This window comes from Triticum urartu, chromosome 6A (assembly GCF_056163025.1).
Source record: "Triticum urartu cultivar PI428250 chromosome 6A, HENAU_Tu73, whole genome shotgun sequence".
NCBI classification, from domain to species: Eukaryota; Viridiplantae; Streptophyta; class Magnoliopsida; order Poales; family Poaceae; genus Triticum; species Triticum urartu.
In genome coordinates, this window is record NC_141878.1 from 597,205,827 (window position 1) to 597,228,845 (window position 23,019).

The 23,019-nt window shown below is 46.6% G+C and overlaps 2 protein-coding genes across 9 annotated transcripts; both read left to right on the forward strand.

The window, feature by feature from the left end:
- Window positions 1-29: 29 nt before the first annotated feature.
- On the forward strand, window positions 30-7,729 carry LOC147966984 (ASI1-immunoprecipitated protein 1-like). 5 transcript variants are annotated; one of them, XM_087529222.1, is made up of 5 exons: window positions 30-226; window positions 365-385; window positions 524-625; window positions 6,434-6,960; window positions 7,228-7,729. In XM_087529222.1, exons 3-5 carry the CDS (start codon window positions 562-564, stop codon window positions 7,378-7,380), a joined length of 744 nt encoding a protein of 247 aa, XP_087385348.1. In that variant the 5' UTR covers window positions 30-226; window positions 365-385; window positions 524-561; the 3' UTR covers window positions 7,381-7,729. The 5 variants fall into 5 exon arrangements, with proteins under 5 accessions (XP_087385348.1, XP_087385344.1, XP_087385346.1 ...); XM_087529218.1 differs by having other exon boundaries at window positions 524-621; XM_087529220.1 differs by lacking the exons at window positions 30-226; window positions 365-385; window positions 524-625 and adding exons at window positions 2,562-3,958; window positions 4,047-5,660.
- A 7,303-nt stretch (window positions 7,730-15,032) lies between these two features.
- LOC147966985 (uncharacterized) lies at window positions 15,033-19,754 on the forward strand. 4 transcript variants are annotated; one of them, XM_087529226.1, is made up of 10 exons: window positions 15,033-15,333; window positions 16,019-16,139; window positions 16,243-16,309; window positions 16,389-16,455; window positions 16,579-16,709; window positions 17,710-17,936; window positions 18,050-18,083; window positions 18,170-18,298; window positions 19,126-19,300; window positions 19,387-19,754. In XM_087529226.1, exons 2-10 carry the CDS (start codon window positions 16,110-16,112, stop codon window positions 19,442-19,444), a joined length of 918 nt encoding a protein of 305 aa, XP_087385352.1. In that variant the 5' UTR covers window positions 15,033-15,333; window positions 16,019-16,109; the 3' UTR covers window positions 19,445-19,754. The 4 variants fall into 4 exon arrangements, with proteins under 4 accessions (XP_087385352.1, XP_087385349.1, XP_087385350.1 ...); XM_087529223.1 differs by having other exon boundaries at window positions 15,038-15,333; window positions 19,126-19,754; XM_087529224.1 differs by having other exon boundaries at window positions 15,038-15,329; window positions 19,126-19,754.
- The last annotated feature ends 3,265 nt before the right edge of the window (window positions 19,755-23,019 follow it).

The window sequence follows — 23,019 nt, forward strand, 5'->3', positions numbered from 1 at the left end:
GTATTTTATTTTGCAGTCTCGGTGAGTCACTCTGTTTTGCATACATCTAAATTAAACTGAACAGAAGTGCAGGTTCTTGGTGTGCAAGTCTGTCAATCAAACCCAAGCAGACAGTGGATGCAAGATTCACGCGGCCACGAGGGGAGACCGTGAGGCAGTAGCCTTGTGGCAGAAGCAACATGATTTGACTCATGCCCTTGTCTTGCAGAGTGGCCCGGGGACAAAGGTAAGCTAGTACTGCTACTGCTCCAGTGCTAATCAAGCATTGAAAGTCATATAGCTATGAATTTAAGGAATGGCCTGTTACTGAAGGCTGTAGCATGATTGTTATCCCTAATCCCTGTTGCTTTTGACCACACTGCAGGAGAACACAGATGCCACGCAGGTAACAATCACATGCTCCTATGAACCCTTTCAAACTGCATGATCATATTATGTCACTCGTGCGTATGAAGCGGAGAAAATCATCCCGGTGAATGTGTAGTTTCTTATGCTTTACAACTATTGCTGATCATAATTCCAGGTCAGCCTGCCCCTGTGGCCATCTGTGTGAGGCAGCTCATGGGGGTTCATTCATTGTCAACACCGAGCAGCAAGCACCACTGGATGCCCTCTCCACAGGTAAGCATGCATGCATATTCGTACCAGGTCAGTGTATTGCTCGTACAGCCCCATCAATTCTCCAGCTAGAGCGGCATTAAGTGGGAGAGCAAGCATTGCTCTTCAGCAGTGGTCTGGTTGCTTGATTTTGAATCGCTGCCAGACCTGCTTGCAGTGAGCGGGCAGCATTGATGAACCAGGGCACTCACACAGTTAACACTCACTGGCGCGGTGGCGCCGACACACATCAATTAACAATTTAGTAACATGTCCATCGCAAAATCTATCAAGCAGTAGTACTACTGTCAGTGAGATTTGTGATCTACAGTAGTAGTAAAATCTATCAAGCAGTAGCACTACTGTCAGTGAGATTTGTGATGGTAATTTAGCCAGGGTGGTTGGTTGGGAGCTTAGAATCTGTCAGACTACCCAAAAGTGCTAAGCTGGCAAGGAAGACGCGTGTAGACTGAAGATTTCCGCAAGGAAAATGACCACCTTTATTACCTCTTCATTAACGCTGCTGGATGCTTCCTAAACTTGGAGACTGCGCTTTGCATTATTTATTTATTCATCCGAGGGAAGACTGTGCTTTTTACATTGACATTTGTGTCTTGTTCGATCCAGCCTTGCACTATTTAGATTTAGATTACTGGGCACCTACCCTGTTTGTGTCTGGATTCCCACCAGGCGTGGGGTCTACGCTGCTGGGGAATCTACTGCTGCTGCTAATTAAGCTTGAGCTACCACCATGCATGCACTGAAAGTCTAATGGGAGGGGACATTTCCTCTCACCCTATTATATTTTTTTTTTTGAAAAGTTCACCCTATTAGATAGATAGATAGATAACTTGTGTCTATGACCAAAGGCATGGGGCTCCTACTAATTAAGAAATCAAGCTTGAGCCTTGAGCTACTGCCATGCTCTGAAAGTCTAATGGTGGGAGACATCTCCACTCACCCTACAGTTAACTTGTGTCTATAACCAAGGGCATGGGGTTCCTGTTGACAGGTCAGGGTCATTGGTTTCCTTTGGTTGCTTGGCTGGGCAGGCTAACATGATGGCATGGAGGACTTGCTGGCACAAGCAGCCAAGGTTGTCAATGGGCCCTGCTCAGCCCAGCCCAGCCATTTTTCTAAGCACCATGAGTTTCATGTACATATCTTTTCTTTCTATATATATGCATGTAGCCTAAAGTGCACTGCTTTTCCTCACGGAAACCTTGCTAGCACCTGCTCCCCTTTCTAGATCACCAAGTCCATGGATGGGACACTTGGAAGATACTAAAGAGATATCCCATATCTGGTCAGTAGGATTAGCCATGCATGCTTTTCTCCTAACCATGGATGGCAGGTGGATCCCATGCCCAGGCTCTGGTCTCCATATCCAAGAAATTCAGGAAACATGGGTTTTCTTTGCTGGGGGGAATCAGTGGGCCCCACATGCCAAACTTTTAGTGAACCAAACACATTACCATACCATGTAGTCAGAGTCACTGGAGTACTACTGCTACTACTATAGGCCATATATAGGATGGAGGATGGAGGATCACTCAGTGTCCATTTCTTGTTACCTGTGTCTCCTCTTATTAGTGGCCTCTCTCCCCCAGCTGCTAAATCCATATTAATACCCTCCTCCTCCCCTGCTCCTCTCTATCTCTCCCTCTCTCTCTCATGCCATGAGGAGATCCTCCCAGCAGCACTTGTTGCTCCCCTGCATCCTCCTCCTCCTGCTCCTTGTTTCCATGTCATGCTTGCCGAGCTCGAGCCATGGCTTGAGAACGCTGAGGGAGGAAGAAGAAGCGGTCGGTGAGCTCATCAAAGGCCAGCATGAGCTTCCCCCAACCATCTCCCCTACTCAACAAGCAGGCGGCGACGACGTTGCCGCCGCCGACGACATCGGTGCCGGGAAGTTCACCGTCTCGAGGAGAGCGGTTCCTCAGGGGCCCAACCCTCTGCACAACTGACGAGGATCGACGCCGTCAGCTCCGGTGGATCTCTGCAGCAGGCACCATGGCCACCAGATACATATACTATACCCTTTTTTTGTCCTCCCCCCATTTTTTTAGCTGGCTAGCCTAGAAAGATGATAATACGGTACAGACAGGCCGTACCACCATTGATGTTTGTTCATCAATACCCGTGGCTCCCTCCCTCCCTCCATGGCATGCTTCCTTCCCTGCATGATTAGCTGTATCTCTTGTGTATATATGCAGTGATTGATGTTACAAAGACTTGAAAGTTGTTGGTCGAGCATTTACATGCTGCTCCCTCTGTACACTAATGTAAGACGCTTTTCCCGTTCAAATTGAACCGCAAAAAACGTCTTATATTAGCGTACAAAGGTATAAGAGCGTTTTTTAGACTAGTGTAGTGTTAAAAACGTTATTATGTTACGGGACGGAGGGAGTAGTACATAGTAGGGACGCCTTTGTAATCACGGTTGCATAGAATCTGAAATTCTGAAATGGTATTGTTGTTGCTTTTTCGTTGTGTGAAGAAATTAATTAAGCTGTTTTTTGGGGCTGTGATATAATATCTCGTGGTTGTTGGAGAGCTCCCATCTACTAGTATCATCTGCTGATCTATAAAGAGGAGCAGTCAGGAGGCGCATGTGAATGCTTGCTTAATCAACCCCGTGATCAACTAATCACGGGTTGATTAAGGCGCCTCCTCTCCTTTTTCTTGCAAATATTTTGGCCATCCTTTTCAGAGACGGACCGACTGAAGCAAAGCAGAGTAAGGGCTCCTTTGATTCAAAGGAATCGCATAGGATTTTTTGGAGGGTTTGAACCCTTAGGAATTTTTCATGTTATGCTCGTTTGATTCGTAGGATTGGCATTCTTAGGAATTTTTCCTAGGATCCATTTGTACTGCATTTTAAAGGAAAATTTTCATCCACTCGAATCTCTTTGTAGAATGCCTTTGTTTTTCCTGCGCTATCAAACATTCTTTCAAATCCTGTAGGATACTATGAGACATGCCATCCTATTCCTTTATTTCGACAATCTTACGAATCAAAGAGGCCCTAATAAAGAAATAAATAAAATGTCTGCAGCTGGCTGTACGAATTTATTTTTGGGTGATTCAGCTGGGCTGGCTGTAGTTGGGTGAGCGTGTCAGCGATGTCCCCGGAGGACAGGACGTAACGCGGCCGGCGATGAGACGTACAGGTGATTAGGTGACGGTGGTCGGTGGACTGGACTCGCAAACACACGCGATTACCGGTGGTGGTCAAAGCTGAGTGAGTCTCCAGGCTGCTGTTGTGACTTGTGAGTTGGGGTGGGGCAGGCGATTTTGCTGGTCAAACTCATCTCGAGAACCGAGCCAGATACTAACCTACAATTGTCAGCCGGTGCAGGTGCAGTGCCTGGCTGGCTGTCTCCTTCATTTTGAGGATTTGATCCTGGCCCTTGATTAATCAAGGCTATGTTTGTCTGTGTAAATAGGATAAGTATGCAATGAAGCTAAGAAACTCCGATGACACCATCCAGCGGATTCCGGTCAAAATGCGGCGATGCGCACGCGAATCCCGGCGATTCTCGGCATCTCTCCAGGTGTTCAGTGCGGCAGAGGCGGCGATGGGATCGGGGGCGGTGGTGGTGGTGGTGGTAGTTGGGGCTCCGCCATTTGCGAATAGCAGGAGTAGCAGTGGTGGTGGTGGCCACAGTGTAGCTCTAGCCATCACCATCTCGCAGCTCTCGGAGGAGCAGTGGTCATCGGAGCAGCGGTCGTAACCTGCTGTGCCAACGCTGGCGCCAGCGCCACAACCGTTGACAGTACCGTGATCGTTTCCATGGCCAATTCAGTTCTTCATCGCGAGGACGTCCACTAGCTCTAGTTTTTATTATGTTTTTTTAATTTTAATTAATGTATATATTTTTAATTCAAAAGATGTTCAAATTCTGAAATACCTCCCAACGCGGCGTTCCTTTCTGTCAAGAATTGGGGCTTCACAATTCCTAACCAATATTTATCAGTTTTCCCTCGCATCTCGGTTACTTTTACGAGCAGAGCTGAATAAAGATGGAGTTCCCCTATGATGAGATTTAGAGTATTTCCAATAGATGATGTATATTTTGGTGATCCAAACCAATGATGGTTCAAATTTGAAGCACCAAAAAGTGTTTTCTACATTTTGGAAAAAGGCTCAACTCCAACAGATGGTCCAGAATGGAGATGTAAATAAAAAAGCAACTCCAATAAATGGTCCAAAACGAAAATGCAAAACCGGCCGTGGCTGCGATACACTCCCTCCGTTCCGAATTACTTATCGCAGGTATGGATGTATCTAGATGTATTTTAGTTCTAGATATATCCATTTCTACGACGAGTAATTTGGAACGGAGGGAGTATCATCGAACATGCTGGAGGCGGTGGCCGTCGGCGTGGGCACATCTTCCTCCACGGCCGACAGTGACGGCGGCGGAGGTGGAGGAACGGCTCCTTGGTCGCTCGAGAACGCCGTCGGCCGTGGCCCGAGCCACCGACAGCTGCCTTCAAGATTTTGGCCGGCCGAGCCGCACTTTCGGCTGCGATTCGCCAGGCGTTTGCCTTCGCCTCATGCCTTCGTCGCTGCGAACACCAGGACTTGAACCCTGGTGGGTTGAGGATACCATAGTTTCACTAACCATCCAATGTTAGGCTGGTTCGTGAGATGCTCTTAGTTTCACTTAACCATTCAGCCAGGGATGCAGAGCTTTTTCCGCTACTTTTCTGCCCAATTAATTGACACCTATGGATTAACAGACAAAGCCGGACTCTGTGTCTAAAAAAGAGCCGGACTTTCAATTCAGGCGAGCCTACCTAGTAAACAGAAACAAGGTCGGCGGGTCGGAAATTGCCCAAAAAGTCCGGACCTTTACCGGAAAAGGATAGAACCGCCGCAATCTCTCGTCTCCAGTCCCTACCGCCGCCGCCGCCGCCGCCCCGCCCGGCGCCCCTCACTCCCTCTCCCCGCGCCGGCCCCGCATCCCACGCGCGTCGCCGCCGCCGGCCCAGTTCTTCCCCGCCTGGACGCCGCGCTGCCGCCGTCTCCGCCCCGTCCGCCCATTGGGTCTGAGGTACGAGGTTTCTCCATCTTCATCCGGCGGTTAGGCTCAATACAAATCCCGCTGAACCCCACGGCTTCTGGGCGCACGCCGTCTAGATCCGCCCTGGCAGCAGCCGCTGTGACGACCTGGGAACGGCTTGCTAGCTAGATTGCGAAGGCAAGATTTTATTTTTGCCTGTTTGATTGATCTGAGTGATGTGCCGAGCAATGTTGATGAACTTTTGCATGGCTTTGTAACTTTCCCTCCCGATGCTTGAGTAGTTGCGGCTGGCCTGGTGGCTGCTCGCTCTGTTTGAGGTGGTGGTACAATTGTAGGTTCCTATTAATGGAGATTGGGGCAACTGCCCTTTCATCAAAAAGGGAAATCCTTAAACTGAATCCGCATGCCGGCCCCTGTTTCATCAAAAGGGAAATCCTAAACTGAACCGGCATGCTGGACCCTGTTTCTGGATGAAGCCTTGAAATTCTGGGAGCCATATCCCTACCCATACACCCAGGAGATAGATAAATGAGCAGCCCTCCACTGCTGATAGTTGTCTTTTATGTTTGATAGTTTTGTAAGTGTGAGACCTGTGGACGCTTTTGCTGCACAATGCTTGTTCTTGTTCAGATGATGCCCTTATGATGTTGTCTTTCATGTTTGCCTTTGATGCTTGGCAGCTCTGTTTGTTTATAAATGTAAAACCTGTAGATGTGTCTTGCACAGTGCTTATTCTTAATTATATTCCGAGGAAATCACAACCATTACGAGTGACTGTTGCTAGGCGTTGTTATTTCCCGCAGAAGCTCCTATGGCAACACCCGACGAACAGGATAAGAAGGACCAGCAGGATATGAAGGACGAACAACAGGCTCACAAGGACGACGACGAACAGGCTGCGAAGGAGTACGCTGATTTCGAGGCGAGGGTCAAGAGGACGATATACATCGATCACCTCTCCCCCCTGGTCACCGCCCAGGTCATCAAGGCGTCGCTCGCCCAGTGCGCCAACGTCGTCAGCACCGAGTTCATCCAGAACTACACGATCCAGTACGAGATCCCCGCCGCTGCGTTGGTGGAGGTGGACAACGTGTCGCAGGCCCAGGCTGCTGTGGACCTGATGAACAACTTCCCTTTCATGCTCGGCGGGATGCCCAGGCCTGTGAGGGCTGTCTTTGCAAAGCCCGACATGTTTCCGGACCGCCCTAGGAAGCCTGGCTTGAAGATTGAGTTCAGCTGGGTAAAGCAAGGAGATCCAGGGTATGATGGGATGAATAAGCTCAAGGGCCTCGCCAGGAGGCAAGAAGCAGAAAATATGGCACTTATCAAGGTGAAGTGGTTGTTTCTTTACTTCTTTACTCTTCTTATTATGTACTTGTATGCCCACTACTAAGAAAAGCTGCAAATCTTTCTTCTTTCCTTTACTTGTCTAATAAAATGAGAAAAACACTTGCTCAGGGAACAGGAAATGTCAGACATATTTTGAGAATTTTGATGATGATGCTGTTCTTTAAAATGTGATACAGTTGCTTTAAACCTCGTTTGTTTTGTATCCAAGCCATAATTTCATTAAACTTTGTTCTCCTTTTTGTTTCAGAATCAATTGGAAGAGGAGAAGGAGCTGGCGGCGCAGCAGCAGGAAACCCTGGAAGCAAGCAATAGCAAGTACGACATGCTCGAGAAACTCATGACCGGTGGGGACATTACTAAACTCGCTCAGCATTATAAGGTCAAGCTGGGAGACGACTGATGAGTTCTCGACGTACAAGCACCTCCCTCGGAGACTACGGTCACCAGTGCAAGCAGATTCTTGTTCTGCCCAGGGCATCCCGCTTGTAGATGTAATGGTGTGATAGTAATCACCCATTGGCTAAGCATCGATTTGTTTGGTGCAGCCGCGCTCTAGTTGTAGCCAGCTGCAAAGCAGCAGTTCCTTAGTGTAACAACTGTTACGGTCCGATCCGTTGATGGTACGCTTGGTGTAATAACAATCTTTGTATGACCTCCAAGCTTATCATGTCGCCAAGATGATCCAACGATGTCTGATACTGTCTGTCTCCTGTATTGCATGAAATTTGCATATTGTGGTTCTGTGGCTAGCTTGAGATGTTTTATGTTGGTCCTGAAGGTGTGTTGTTGCTTGGAGCAGGAGGGAATCATGTCTCTGCCTTGTGTTCCTTCCCAGGAATGGACACATTATCTTAGAACACAGGAATAGAGGGTTCTGCCTGGCTGGAGAATCTGAGGAAGAAATGCCATGGCAAGAGGAACACCAGAGCTTTTTCACTGTTGCTGCTGCACCTGAATCTGCAATGGGCCAAGGAGGGGGAGTGCCCTGCTTCTGCCTCTGCTTCTTCTCAGGTGCTCTTCACAAGGAAATTTCTTCACCTCCTCTCACTTTCTGCTGTTGCTAGGAGTAATAATGTGTCAAGTTTTCTGACTGCTAGCATAGAATGATATGCTTTGGAATCATCACCAGACAAGTTGGTCTCCATCTATGCTTGTCCCACCTCCATCTTCTCAGATTTTTTACACTCCGTTTCAAATGCAGTGTAGGCCTCGTTTCAAATACTGCCAGGTCAAGTCAAACTGAAACTCAATGGGAAGTCCTACCATACACTGCCCAATGCCCTAAATTGTTTGTCTGAAGTTGTCGATTTGTCAGATTACTTGTGCTATACTGCAAAGAACATGCTCTGGACGCCGCAGTTTATATTAACAGAACAGAAGAAAAAAAACATTCTTTTTATCGCTGTGACAGTGGATATGAGGCGCGCCTAGGACTGCAAGAAAAGCTCGAGGCTCGTGAGCCAATTGAGATCGAGTCGTCTCTTTGGCTCGACTTGAAAAGTAATTAGCTGAGTATGAGCCCTAGGCGCGCAGAGTCGGCCCGGGAGTTCATGCTCATCAACCAGTGCAAGACAGACGTGCGGCTGGCGGTGACACCGGGCGAGATCTTCGGGCTTCGAGGCCCCCCGAGACCAAGCGGCCCCTTGCCCGGGTATGCGTCAGTACCATCCTTATCACAAATCCCAGCCATTGAGAAGGCGTCACTATCCTGTCCTGGTAAAAATTCAAGGTGAAATTACGAAGGATATTCCAATTATCTTCTAAACATGGCAGCCCCCTCTACAAACTACGATCATCCGTCGGAAATGGTTCAGTTCTAAAGAGAGCACATGTCAATCTTTTTAAACCATCTCAATTTTTTACCATGACATCATGAGGTCATATCATGCCTAGTATCAGCTTTTCAGACTTCATTCTCATTTTCTAGAATTAGGGGAACGATAAACCCCGTGTTTGCGGTTGACCGTTCGCCAAAATGTTATTTGAACAATTCCCTCTATTCCTTGCATATGGCATGTACATGTGCACAAGACCTTGGGTATGAATTTTCAAGCCACTTGTCTTCACTAGTTCGTGTGCCGGCAGTGCAAAATTGAATTATTTTAGTTAAATGCCATATAAATGCACTAAATGACTTAATTATAGCAAATGGGGCTTGAAAACTGCCAAATTTGAACATGAAGGATTATATCGTGTATGAAGGGCGTAGAAAAATTTCAAGTTGATATGACGAATTGTTCCAACTATCAAACTTGACAAACCCCCTCTTCAAACCACGATCCCTCGTCTGAGATGGTTTAGTGTCTAAAGACAGTGCATGGCAATCTTTTCCAAACCATCTCAAAATTTTACCACGGCATTATCAGGTCATATCATGACACCATGACAAGTATCAGGGTTTTCAGACTTCATTTTCATTAACTTGTATAATCATGTACTACATCGGTAAAAGCAAACGATCCTGCATAACACATGCATATGTAATTCACAAAAAAATGCTGAGTTTCTGAAACAAGAACGAGTCGGAAGAAACTCACAAAGCCAATCAAGCTAGTAATTCACGAAGCCACCAGTGTTGCGTGCCGGGTGGGAGGGCCCGACAACGACGCCTGCACTACGACGACAGGCGAAGGGGGGGGCGTCGCTTTGCAAGCTGCCGCCGCCCTGATCTAGATGCAAGTATACCTGCCCATCCGTCGGGCTAGGCTGGGACTAACCAAGCCCGAGACAGAAAAGCGTTGCTTCGCAAGTTGCCGCCGCCCTGATCTAGATGCAAGTATACCTGGCCATCCGTCGGGCCAGGCCAGGCCTAACCAAGCTCGAGACAGAAAAGCGTCGCTTCATAAGCTGCCGCCGCGCTGATCTAGATGCAAGTATACCTGGACATCCGTCGGGCTAGGCCGGGCCTAACCAAGTCCGAGACAGAAAACCTCGGCCCGACCCGGCCATCGAGCCTAGTTTTCAGGCCCAAGCCCGACCCATCAGAGAAAGAGACCGCCGAGCCTCGTGCCTCGGGCCGGGCCCCTTCCCTAAAACGCAAAATACCCAAACCCAGCCCCGCCCGACATGTGCCTGGCCGCAGGCAAGCCCGGGCCGCCCCGGGTATCCCGTGGCCAGGTATAGATGCAAGGGGCCCAATGCGGTGCAGAGAGCAACCACATCGACATCTGATACGTCTCCAACGTATCTATAATTTTTGATTGCTCCATGCTATATTATCTACTGTTTTGGACTATATTAGGCTTTATTTTCCACTTTTATATTATTTTTGGGACTAACCTATTAACTGGAGGCCCGGCCCAAAATTGTTGTTTTTTGTCTATTTCAGTGTTTCGGAGAGACAGAATATCAAACGGAGTCCAAACGGAATGAAACCTTCGGAAACGTGATTTTCTCATCAGATAAGATCCAGGAGACTTGGATCCTCCGTCAAGAAAGCCACGAGGCGGCCACGAGGGTGGAGGGCGCCCCCCTAGGGCGCGGCCCCCTACCTCGTGGGCCCCTCGAAGCTCCACCGACGTACTTCTTCCTCCTATATATACCTATGTACCCCCAAACGATCGGGGACGGAGCCAAAAACCTAATTCCACCGCCGCAACTTTCTGTATCCACGAGATCCCATCTTGGGGCCTGTTTCGGAGCTCCGCCGGAGGGGGCATCGATCGTGGAGGGCTTCTACATCATCATCCAAGCCCCTCCGATAAAGTGTGAGTAGTTTACTTCAGACCTACAGGTCAATAGTTAGTAGCTAGATGGCTTCTTCTCTCTTTTTGGATCTCAATACAATGTTCTCCCCTCTCTTGTGAAGATCTATTCGATGTAATCTTCTTTTTGCGGTGTGTTTGTTGAGACCGATGAATTATGGGTTTATGATCAAGTCTATCTATGAATAATATTTGAATCTTCTCTGAATTCTTTTATGTATGATTGGTTATCTTTGCAAGTCTCTTCGAATTATCAGTTTGGTTTGGCCTACTAGATTGGTTTTTCTTGCCATGGGAGAAGTGCTTAGCTTTGGGTTCGATCTTGCGGTGTCCTTTCCCAGTGACAGAAGGGGCAGCAAGGCACGTATTATATTGTTGTCATCGAGGATAACAAGATGGGGTTTTTATCATATTGCATGAAACTATCCCTCTACATCATGTCATCTTGCTTAAGGCGTTACTCTGTTTTTAACTCAATACTCTAGATGCATGGTGGATAGCGGTCGATGAGTGGAGTAATAGTAATAGTAATAGGAGTCGGTCTACTTGTCTCGGACGTGATGCCTATATACATGATCATACCTAGATATTCTCATAACTATGCTCAATTCTGTCAATTGCTCAACAGTAATTTGTTCACCCACCGTAGAATACTTATTTTCTCGAGAGAAGTCACTAGTGAAACCTATGGCCCCCGGGTCTCTTTCTCATCATATCAATCTCCATCACTTTATTATTGCTTTGCTTTTACTTTGCTTTTACTTTTTACTTTGCATCTCTATACCAAAAATACAAAAAATATTATTTATCATCTCTATCAGATCTCACTTTCGTAAGTGACCGTGAAGGGATTGACAACCCCTAAGCGCGTTGGTTGCGTTGAGCTATTGTTTTTGTGTAGGTACGAGAGACTCGCGCGTAGCCTCCTACTAGATTGATACCTTGGTTCTCAAAAACTGAGGGAAATACTTACGCTACTTTGCTGCATCATCCTCTCCTCTTCGGGAAAATCCAACGCAGTGCTCAAGAGGTAGCAACATCACTCTCGTCGCCGCCAGAGCCGGAACTGCTGCGGTCATCCGTCATGGATCAGATATGGAGAGAAAGCGGCGGATTGGGAAGCGGAGTGGACGGGGAGAGTGGAGTGATTGAGTGAGCTACGGTCTAGGGTTCATCGGAGGGGATATTTGCGGAGTCGGTGGTGGGCTAGGCTGACGTGACGGATGTGCCCGGGCCACCTCACGCATGGAGCCGGGCTTACGGACGGAGACAAAAACACGAAGTACTTCCAACGGCGAGCTAGCATGCGGCGTAGGAAGAACCAAATTAAAAACCTCCAACGGGATGATGGATCGACGACGCAAGATGTGTCAGAGATGGCCAACCTAGCGAACTCCTTTTACAAAAATCTCTTTACTTCCGAAGGGACGTCGGGCATGGATGAGGTTTTGGCTGCTGTTCCGACCAAGGTTACAAGTGAGATGAATGAAAATTTACTCGCACCGTACACAACAGAAGAGGTTAAAACGGCCTTGTTCCAAATGTATCCTACGAAGGCACCTGGACCCAACGGATATCCGGCTCACTTCTTCCAAATGCATTGGGCTTTATGTGGCACTGAGGTAACATAGGTGGTTCTTCGCATTCTTCGTGGTGAGGAGAGCCCGGAAGTAGTCAATGAAACTATCTTGGTTCTAATCCTGAAGGTAAAAGATCCAACCCAGCTCACGCAATTCCGACCTATAAGTCTCTGTAGCATCCTATACAAGATTGCTTCAAAGGTTTTGTCCAATAGACTAAAAATCATCCTGCCTGATATTATCTCTGAGGAGCAATCTGCTTTTGTGCCAGGAAGGCTGATTACAGACAATATCATCACGGCATATGAATGCTTGCACTTCATGAAAAGGAACAAGGCACAAAGAAACCGTTTTTGTGTAGTTAAGTTGGACATGATGAAAGCTTATAATAGGGTGGAGTGGAACTATTTGGAGGCTATTATGCTAAAGATGGGTTTTTCTCCCACGTGGGTGGCTCTGATCATGAGAATAGTGAGTTCCGTCAAATTTTCGGTTTTATTCAATGGCACTAAACTCGAAGAATTTTTGCCGTCTAGAGGGATCCGACAGGGGGACCCAATTTCTCCATACCTGTTCTTGCTTGCAGCGGAGGGCCTTTCGTGCCTCTTAAAAACTACAAATGAATCATCACACCTCAGTGGTATTCAAGTTGCTCCATCGGCTCCGCCGGTAAGCCACTTGCTTTTTGCAGATGATAGCCTGCTGTTTGTTAAGGCCAGTGTTGATGGAGCAAACGAGTTGTCCTCCTTGTTAGACTCTTACTGTAATGCCTCGGGTCATAGAGTCAACCTCTCAAAATCATCGGTTTTTCCAGCAAAGGGTGTCCAAACAGTCTCAGAGCCGAAGTGAAACAGGCACTCAACATAACTAATGAGTCTCTTTCAGAAAGATATTTGGGAATGCCATCGAATGTGGGAAACAACAAAAATGGTGCCTTCAAGTTTCTGAAGGACAGAGTGTGGAACAAAGTCAAGGGTTGGCTTGAAAAAATTCTATCTGTGGGAGGGAAAGAAGTTCTAATCAAGTTAGTGGCACAGGCTGTTCCGGTATACTCAATGTCATGCTTCAAACTTCCTCACGGGCTCTGCGAGCACTTGAACTCTCTCATAAGGAAATTTTGGTGGGGCAGCAAGGATGGCAAGAGGAAGCCACATTGGGTTTCTTGCAGTACCATGACAAGGACTAAGCAGTGTGGGGGCCTTGGTTTTCACAATATCGAACTTTTTAACCTTGCTCTTTTAGCGAGACAGGCGTGGCGTATTCTGACGGACCCAAACACCCTAAATGCAAGGATCCTAAAGGCCAAGTATTTCCCCACGGGAGAATTCCTCCATGCCGAACTTGGCTCTTCCCCATCTCAAGTGTGGAGAGCCATTCTTGATGGAAGAGACACTATGTCACAAGGCCTCATATGCCGGGTCGGTGATGGGCAGACTACGGAGATATGGCACCACAACTGGCTCCCGCGCCCTTATAACATGAGACCGATCACGAGCATGGTTGCTAACCCATCGCAGCTAGTTGGTGAATTGATACTGTCGGATGCTTCCTGGGACCGACAGATTGTTACGCAAGTCTTTTTACCGACTGATGCCGCGACTATCTTCTCAATTCCTCTATGCACTAAGCAGATTGATGACTTCTGGTCTTGGGCTCATGAGAAGAACGGAGTTTTTTCAGTTCGATCGGCATATCGCATGCTTGTTACCACGAAACACAGCCGAGAAGCTTGTTTAGAGGGGCGAGCGGATTCCTCCAACTCTGAAGGTGAACAGAAGTCGTGGTCCAAGCTACGAAAGGTCGAAGTGCCTTCAAAGATCAAAAATTTTCTCTAGAGACTAGCTCAACAGTCGACCCCGACGGCGGATGTGCTACATCACCGAAACATGGCGACCATGGACGGTTGCGGGCTTTGTGGTGCTACTGATTCCTGGCAACACTCTCTCATACACTGCCATGTTGCTCGCTCGGTCTGGGCTTTGCAAGCGCCTGAGATTTTTTAGGTTTTAACTAAAACAACCGAACCAGATGCAAAACGGTGGATCTTCTCTCTACCGGACACGCTTCCCTCGGCGGAGTTCACTCAAGTACTTGTTACTCCGTGGGCTATTTGGTTCTCCCGACGCCAAGCATTACATGAGCACATCTTTCAGAGCCCGATGTCAACACATCAATTCATCATGAAGTTTATTCGTGAACTCAATGTCTGCAAGGCAGTTGAGGTGAAACACACTCCGGTTACTCGTTCCGGAGGGAGGCAGCCTAGGTGGATAAGGCCACCGGAAAACTTTGCTAAAATCAGGGGCGATGGGGCTGTTAACAGAGCAAATGAAGAGGGCTCCTTTAGTGCGGTTTGCAGGGACGGAGATGACAATTACTTGGGCTCGTCAGCGATCAGATAGGCCGGCCTCACCGATCCGGCTACACTCGAGGCACTAGCTTGCCGGGAGGCTCTTGCACTTGCCGAAGATCTTTCATTATCTCATGTTATTGTTGCATCGGATTGTAAGGGTGTAGTGCAGGATATAAAACTTGGCATTGATGGGATGTATGTACCTATCGTGAAGGAGATCAGAGAGACAATGGAGATTTTCCAACAGTGCGTCGTCATCTATGAAGGACGGGCAACAAATCAAGAGGCACATAGCCTCGCTAAGCATACTTTTGGTCTGGACCCGGGGCGTCATGTGTGGCTCATAAACCCCCCAGATTTAAATTGTATCCCTATGAACATTATTCAATAAAGTGAAGTGTGTTTAGACTAAAAAAAAAAAACCTACCTACCGAACGACGCCCTCTCTTCCAATTCGGAATTCAGGCGAGCCAACTGAGAGTTGAGAGAGGTGAGCGCCGCCTCCTTCCCGAGCCCACCACCGGAGCCCTTCACGAGCGCGAGACCTAGGGTTCAAGCCGCCGCTGCCGGCCCTCCGCCGCGGCTCGCCGAGCCGGCCGAACCCTCCGGGGCCCCGCCTCCGGCACAGCAGCGCCTCCCTCCCCGTCCCTGGAGCAGCCGCCCCCTCTCAGCAACGCCGCCGCCCGGAGCTACGCCAGCGACCAGTCCATAGGCAGGTAGCCACCACCCCTCCTTCCTCCTTCCTCCCTCCCTCCCTCCTTCCTATTGCATCCTCTGTCCGCTCAAAATCCCCCCCTGATTCCTGCATCGGATGAGCACCTGCCGTAGATCTGACATATATTGTGAGAACACGATGATGGTTATCTCCTGACGAGTACTCGCCGCATGAGTTTTCCCGTGCGTGCTCAAGTCCACTACACGTGAAAGGATTTTTGCTCGATAGGTGTTTGTGGTAATGCTTGCAAGGGGCAGATGTTTACGAATTGTATGTAGTTTGAATCTTCTTCAGATGCGCAGATGTTTTTGGTTTAAACATGTTAGCAGTAGTGAAAGATGCAACGACTGACGGTGATACATATGAAAAGGGAAAACATCAACTTCTTTTTTTATCTGCACAGCCTTGACCTGGAACCAAAGCTTAGTAGCAGTAAACATGCATTTGAGAGAGCAGGGGCTTTGTCTTGGTTATACTGGCCGAAATTGATTGCTTAACACTTAACACATTACTACTAACTAGTGGTATTGTTGGCATGATGGATGCCCCAGATCTTGTTTATGATTGGGAATATAGTTGATACTGTTGCGCTGCGTTGTTGATCTTAACAGTCAGACCTAAAATATCAGTACCGTTTAAAGTGATTGCTTCTCCTTTTGCATGTTTGCTGATTGATTGATCTTCAGCTTCCACCATTCGTGTTACGCTTCGGCACCCACAGCAGAGCAAACAAGCAGGCATCAGTTCTAGAAGCTTGCAGAACCCTTGCATGTGCGGATGGAGAACCGAAAGAATACTGGCCTCATGGTACTGCCGCCGAACCCCTTCCTCACTGCTGTACCCTGCCCGTCTCTTCACTCTTTTCGTCTCATTTTTCTCCCCTTTTGCGCCACCGCGTCTTTGCACACAGAAGAGGAAGCTTCCGAACGATGGGACGGTGCAGGTGCAGGAGCCTACTATCAAGGAGATGTGCCAAGGTAAAGCTGAGCGAATTCTGTCTTCTCGGCCGGAGATGGGTGTTTTTTCTTTGAACGTTTTGTGATTTGGATGATGCAGCCCTGAAGGAGATGGAAAGTGAGCTCCAGAACCTCCGGGACGACAACAACCAGCTCCGCGACGAGCTGTAAGATCAAATGCTTTTGTCGTGCTTGCTGATTTGGGCTCACTTTTATTTTTGGGGGAATGACGGCTGAGACACTGATGCCTCTTCTTTTTCTTGTTGTTGCTGTTGATTCTTTTATGCCAGCCTTGGCAAAGACCGGCAGCTTGCGGAGACACGGACAGTTCTAGTTGACAGGGAGCACAGGCTTTCGAACACCCAGGCACTTCTAGTTGACAGGGAGCAGCAGCTTGCGGCCCAGACACTTGTTGTTGACAGTGAGTTTCCTTGTCTAAATTTTGAGTTCTACTCCCTTTAACATTTGGTCCAAGTTGATGCTTGGAATTTTAGAGAATGGAGATCGGTGGTGTGTCAGCATAAAACATGCATTTATGGGGGATTAATACATGTCTTCTTGAAATAGAGTGCATCAATGTGTCCGGTGGAGAGTACTTTACTGATTAACAGATGTCTATACCTCAAATCAACTTATCTTTGTGGTGATCTGAATTTCACGCAACTCACATATCTAAGTATTTTTTAATCTTAATTTGCTGATTGCCACAATTCTTTGATGTTTAGTTTGCAAAGTAAACACCAAAAGCGCCGATTGCCTGAGTTGATTTCCCTTTATATGATATACTATGCTGAAAGAGAGTTGGAAAACTAGCAACAAACAAGGCATATCACATGATATTAGTCAACAAACTGAACAGTTATTGTGATACTTCTCACTATTGTAGTAATCTATTCTAATTGGGCCATTGTTATATCAAATTGCTACACACATATAATCGGCATATAATCGATTATATGAGTGTGTCAACATGTGGCCGCACCCTATTGTAGAAGTACACTTTGTGCAGCAAAAAAAGTCCAAATATCATAGATGAGCAACATGCTAGAAAATGTGCATTTGCAGAAAGGCATGCAAAAACATGACCATTTGCAAACTGTTCTCTTGAGTTAAGACAAAAATGCCGTGCGCATATATAGTTGCTATATTGGCCCTTCATCTCTCTGTCTTTTTTTGGGTACAATACACAACTTTACATAATTTTGAACAACTTTTAGCAAGTGCACATGTTATAGCATATTACAATCATGATCCCCCCCCCCCCCCCCCCACATTTATTGGAAAATTCTGGGTTCTTGTTCTAGAAGTGAGGTGTGGGTGCAGCAGCGAGTTGTGGAAAATTCTATCTTTCATTCTTTTTGGTGATAACCAAGTTGATTTAGCTGCAATTTTGTTTATTCTGTTCTTCTTTTCTTATGCAGCAAAGGAGTTTGAAACTGAAATTTTGAGGCTTAAGCGTCTCTTGGCTGAGAAGAGTGACACAAATGATCATACAGCTCTAGTGTCTCCTGAGACAATAAATGAAGTCATACAGAAGCAAACTCCTGTTTCATCTGCAAGGACACCAGTGTCAAACAGAACGAATACAGTACAGTCCAGTGTGAAAGCCATTGCCCACCATGGTAGCTTTCAGGATGAAGCTAGAGAGGCAAGTTGTTGAAACTACTTTGCTGGTAGTGTAGAAGTATGCAAGGATAAATGATTATCTTGAGCTTTATATTGTTTGCTAAGCCTTTTTTCATGGCTTGTGTTGTTCTGTAGCAGGACTGCTGTAGAAGAGGTGTTTGCAGCTCAGGTTAGTGATAATGTACGAGTGGATTGCAGTTTGCGTTTCTTCTCATGCCTGTAAATTGGTTTGACTTGTAAGTCTGTTGCTTTCAGGGAGTGGGACAGATGAAAATTCTCGTTCTTGTGTGTATCATATGCTGCTTGAATCTTTAGTTGGCATGAAGTTTTCACTGAAGGATGAAACAGAAGGACTCTCACTTTCAATCCATCATGAGGCTACTGGTACCTGCAAACACCAGTGCTCGCATTGTTTAATTTGCTACAGCACATTAGTAGAATGTGACACGGGGGTTATTTATGGTTTGCATTTTACATTTTGGCCTTGATATTTTACTTACATTCATGCATGTTATTTTATATGTAACTGGGCAGGCTGGATATCTGGAGAGCAGTTGTGTTTAGAGTAGCTGCCTCTGTAACTTGAAAAGTGTGGACTTCTTCTGTAGCTGCCTCTGTAGCTTAAACTGCAAAATGTGGTACCTAAATACACATTCAGTGACAGCTTGCCTTGTAGTGAGAATTGTGTACCTCTTTTGTATCATAGTCCCTCTTTGATCCAGCCTTGCATTTTAAACAGTTTATACTTGTGTGGACTTTATTAGATGCAGGGCCATGCGCACAATATTGTCACAGTGACAGACAATGGCGAGTACCTGATGTTAGAGAATGGACTCAGAACAGAGTTTATTTTGACCTTTAGTTGTTGTTACCAGCACATGTCGTAATTACGGCTCTGAAATTTTGATGTTGATTGAGGCTATGTTCCTGTCAGTGATAGATAGTCGTATGTTGAAGTGGCATGTTACCTCTTATATTGCTATCACCAACATGTGGCAAATATGTTTTTACATTTATATTCTGGCGATAAACATGTGCCTTTATTTGTCAACAGGGAAGCAAGTACCTAGCATATGATGATTTTTCATCAGTGGATGTTTCATTTTGCGCCACCAATAGAACTCTGAGCATAAAATAAAAATAGCATATTATCATGTATAATAAAGGTGGTAATGCAATCTTAACTGAGATGTTCAAGTCATTTATTGCAGGTTATGATTTCAGCCTTACATGGTTGGAGCAAGCGGATGGTGGTGAATGGGCCTACAAATACTCCTCGCTGGGCACCCTGGAGGAGATGGCTTTGAAGTGGATGAAAGTGCAGGACATACGGTTCAGCATGGACATGTTCCCTATGTTCTTTGAGCGGATATTGAGCCTCCTCAGGCGAGGCCGATGAATGATCGCCGTGACTTGATGCTGTAGAGCTCTAGGTAGATGTGACATGACTGAAACTGATCTACTGTTGGCAGAAGGAACTGTCCTTGGTATTTCGGGATGGCCGAAGATGGTTTCGGTCTGTTCCTTTAGCTGCTGAATCTTGGGACTCTGTACTGCATAGTTAATGAGCAAGGCAAGACTGGCTGATATCTGGGATGGCCAATGGGTTATGTGCGCTGTTAGGAGGAGCCGTAACGATGAGTTGATGCAACGGTGGCATGAGTTTGAAAGTATTGCTCGGATCATTGTGTTTACTGGTGATGAGGACCGGATTGTTTGTCAATATGTGGCTAGTGGCTGCTTTCTCTTCTAGTAGTTGTCCTTATAAGATTATTATCTCCGTTTCGAAAAAAATAAATAAGATTATTATCAGTTTTAGGGGGTCATCCCAGTTCATTTACCTGTTGTTTGGAAGATTAAGGCCCCTCCCGAGATCCATATATTTTTGTATGTCTTTTTGGCGTTTTGCTCAGAATAAAATCATGCGCAGGGATGACCTTCGCAAGAGAAACATGAAAAGAAAAAAAAAGCTTTTGTAGAGTATGTTTTGCTGGGATCTGGTTAGTTAACCTTATGTTTGAGTGTGTGGTTTCTGAACCTTGTATTAACTTTGTGGTTTCCTTGTTATGCAATGGAACGGTGGAGAGACCCCATGAGAAAGAAGAAGTTGTTGCTTGTTGCATCTGACGCCATCTAAAATCCTCCCAGGAAACCTCTGCGGCGGCGTGCTCTCCTGGAGATCAGTGGGCGATAGATCCTGCCTTCTTCTTCCTCCTCTTTACGCCGGCTTGCAGAGCTTCTCTGTCATCTTCGTCGACTCTGCACACAAAAGAATGATAACGGAGCGTGCAGATTCAGACCCAAGCGGTCAGTCACCACGTTACTAGCTAGCTTAGCGAGGGGTGCAGACATGCATTCTTTGGCTCGGACGGGGTATTTTTACTTATGTATTCATCTCTCCTATTTCCAGAAAGCATCTGGCACTGGACCTGGCAGTGCCTTGAATCCAACAGCAAAAACATCCAACACGGAAGAAGGAAAAAAATTGAAAACAGAAAAAACGAAAAACAAAAAACAGAAATAGGAAAGAAAAGATGGTAAGTAAAGAAAGTGATGGAACATATTGCATCAAGGTCCTGTGGCGGGTTGGTTACCACTGCGGGCCGAGCCCAGCTAAAACGCCTGCAGGCGCCGGTTTGTAGAAAACCGAAGAAACCGGCGCCTGCAGCGCTAAATAGGTTTGGCTTTTTCCGTGTAACAGAATCAGGCCCGGGTTGAGTGCGTGAGCAATGACCAGGATCCGCTTTGACTGTCCACTTATCCTCTTGGATCCTGGAGCCAACTACCTGCAACTGCAAGTGCTTCTATGTCTCTTGGTATGCCGTGTTCGTTTTTTTTTCCTTTTTTTTTGAGGGGATGCCGTGTTCGTTAGTGTGCGCGCGCGCACCATAACATGCAGTGTGCAGAAATGGATTTGCCTTTTATAGGCAAAGAGGCGGATTTGGTGGGACAGCCTGCTTGACTGCTGATGTATCACTACTACTCCCTTCGTCTAGACTTATTTTAGTTATAGATACATCCATTTTATGCATTTCTAGGACAAGTATTTTCGGACGGAGGGAGTATTAAACTAGACCAGTTTGATCCGCAACGCATAACTTTACAATATCCTCAGTGTCAGACCTTAACCACACTACCGTTCTAGGGCCAATTGCGTCCCATTTTCGTCGGCTCATGACTAACTACATTCTGCTCACGCCTGATAGCTACGACCTTGAACGTCCTCCCACTAGCATGTTCTGCACCTCTTGTGCTATGATGGTAACCACAAGAGACCTGTTTACTTACGGCTACACAATCATAGTTGCAACAGCAGAACTATCAGTTTCTAGAATGAAGGGTAGTGTGATTCCCTCCTAGCATGCTTCCATTTCGGCTTCCAAGGCAGTCGCGCAGGTGAGCAGATGGAGGCAAGACGAGAGCACACGACATGCCTCATGCTATCCCTAAGCACCGTGCTCGCACCACCATTGCCTTCAGACTCAGAGTAAGCGCTGTCCACATTCAGTTTAAACCTGCCTTCAGACGGTAGCTTCCATTGCTCCATAGGGGCGACCTTGTGATACGATCTTCTGTGGGTTCCTGTGTGATGGCCATGGTAGCAGTAACAGCAAGAGCACACTAATTTGTCGACTGCAGAAAGCACACTGCCATTTTGAAAATAAGCTGCACATGTGTCGAAAACTTCGACCAACTAATGCGCTCTCATATGTGCACACAACGCACTCCTCGGTGCGCCGGAAGTCGCCGATTGCTTCTATGCTATTTTCCCAAGCTGGAAAATAAAAAAATGCAAGTATAATGCTGAAATTGTGTAACACTTAAACAAAACACGGATTGGGTGGAGAACAGGTGTGGTGTTCGTAAACACGGATTTTGTGACAATTAAACGCACTCCTCAGATTTTTCAACGGCATATTTGGGCAAAGAGAACATGGTCCATACATCACTGTGCGGTTGAACCACAATGGAAGCAGAGAGCCGGACGAATCATTTGCAGCAGTACTGAACAACTATTTACCAACTTCAACTTCATCAGCGATATAGAACAAATCCAAACAATTCCTTACAAGGGCCCAAATAAGTGATCTTGAAAATTTAGGCCTAAATTGATAGTTGATGTCCCTCTTATAGTTATAGGGCCACTGATGCCACCCCAACTAGGCAAAAAATGGACCTCTGTTTTTTTTGTGTGTAAAATGGACTTCATTTCTTACAAAATCCGTGTACCCGGCACGGCTTATCAGGCATAATAGCACCCTAACAACAACGGCAGGTAGATATCTGAGCCTGTGCTGTGCATGCAGATCTAGCCATCTTCAAAGGAAATTAAGATTACACCAGTACATCCCTCAAAAAAAAAAGATTACACCAGTACAGGCACACCTTGTCCTCCTGGTGTGTAACGACCGGAGTGTACAAGAGCAAGCAGATATTGTCATGTGATTTACTCCGCAGATAGCAATGGACAGCAGCAATTAACCGACGCCAATTTCACCCGACATACACCAATCCGCTACAAGTTGCACAATACCATAATAACATCCACATGAACACAACAGGCAAGCACGATCGAACGGATCTTTGGCATCTTCATCTTGCCTGCTCCCTTTCCGTGCTCCCATCTATGCTCCCACCTCATCCAACGGTTTTCTTTTTTTTTTCTTTCTAATCTAATCATCTCCCCCCTGATTTTAAGGGGTGGGGCCGGGTCTTATTTTGTTCCAATCAAATCAAGCCATGTATGCGGAAGCACGGATGGGCACAAGAGCAAAACCCTACCAATTGCTCATATGAACAAGCTTAGCCCAATCACGAAAGCCACCAGGTCCATCTCGACAGTCACACAGCCACAGAACTGACGGCATACAACAATTCGCTAACTGACACAATCCATCCATATAACATACCACAATCCGAGACGAGGCATCAAGGCTTGAGAGAAAAATCAAAGAACTCATTTCTGCAAGCATTACAACGACCATTTCCATCCATCAGGGATCTACTATATGCGCTGTGGCAAGCAACAACTCATTACACGAACAGGTCGACAAGTCGTATGAAGCAAATGGATCCGTTCATCACGGAGCGTAGAGTCATTCATC

Excerpts from the sequence above, each read along its gene's own strand:
- LOC147966984 (XM_087529218.1), top strand. The coding sequence starts at position 192 with ATGCCCTTGTCTTGCAGAGTGGCCCGGGGACAAAG. Across the intron at positions 227-364 it reads AGAGTGGCCCGGGGACAAAG|GAGAACACAGATGCCACGCA; the intron begins GTAAGCTAGTAC and ends ACCACACTGCAG. Across the intron at positions 622-6,433 it reads ACTGGATGCCCTCTCCACAG|AAGCTCCTATGGCAACACCC; the intron begins GTAAGCATGCAT and ends TATTTCCCGCAG.
- LOC147966985 (XM_087529226.1), top strand. The coding sequence starts at position 16,110 with ATGGAGAACCGAAAGAATACTGGCCTCATG. Across the intron at positions 16,140-16,242 it reads GAAAGAATACTGGCCTCATG|AAGAGGAAGCTTCCGAACGA; the intron begins GTACTGCCGCCG and ends CTTTGCACACAG. Across the intron at positions 16,710-17,709 it reads CCAGACACTTGTTGTTGACA|CAAAGGAGTTTGAAACTGAA; the intron begins GTGAGTTTCCTT and ends TTTCTTATGCAG.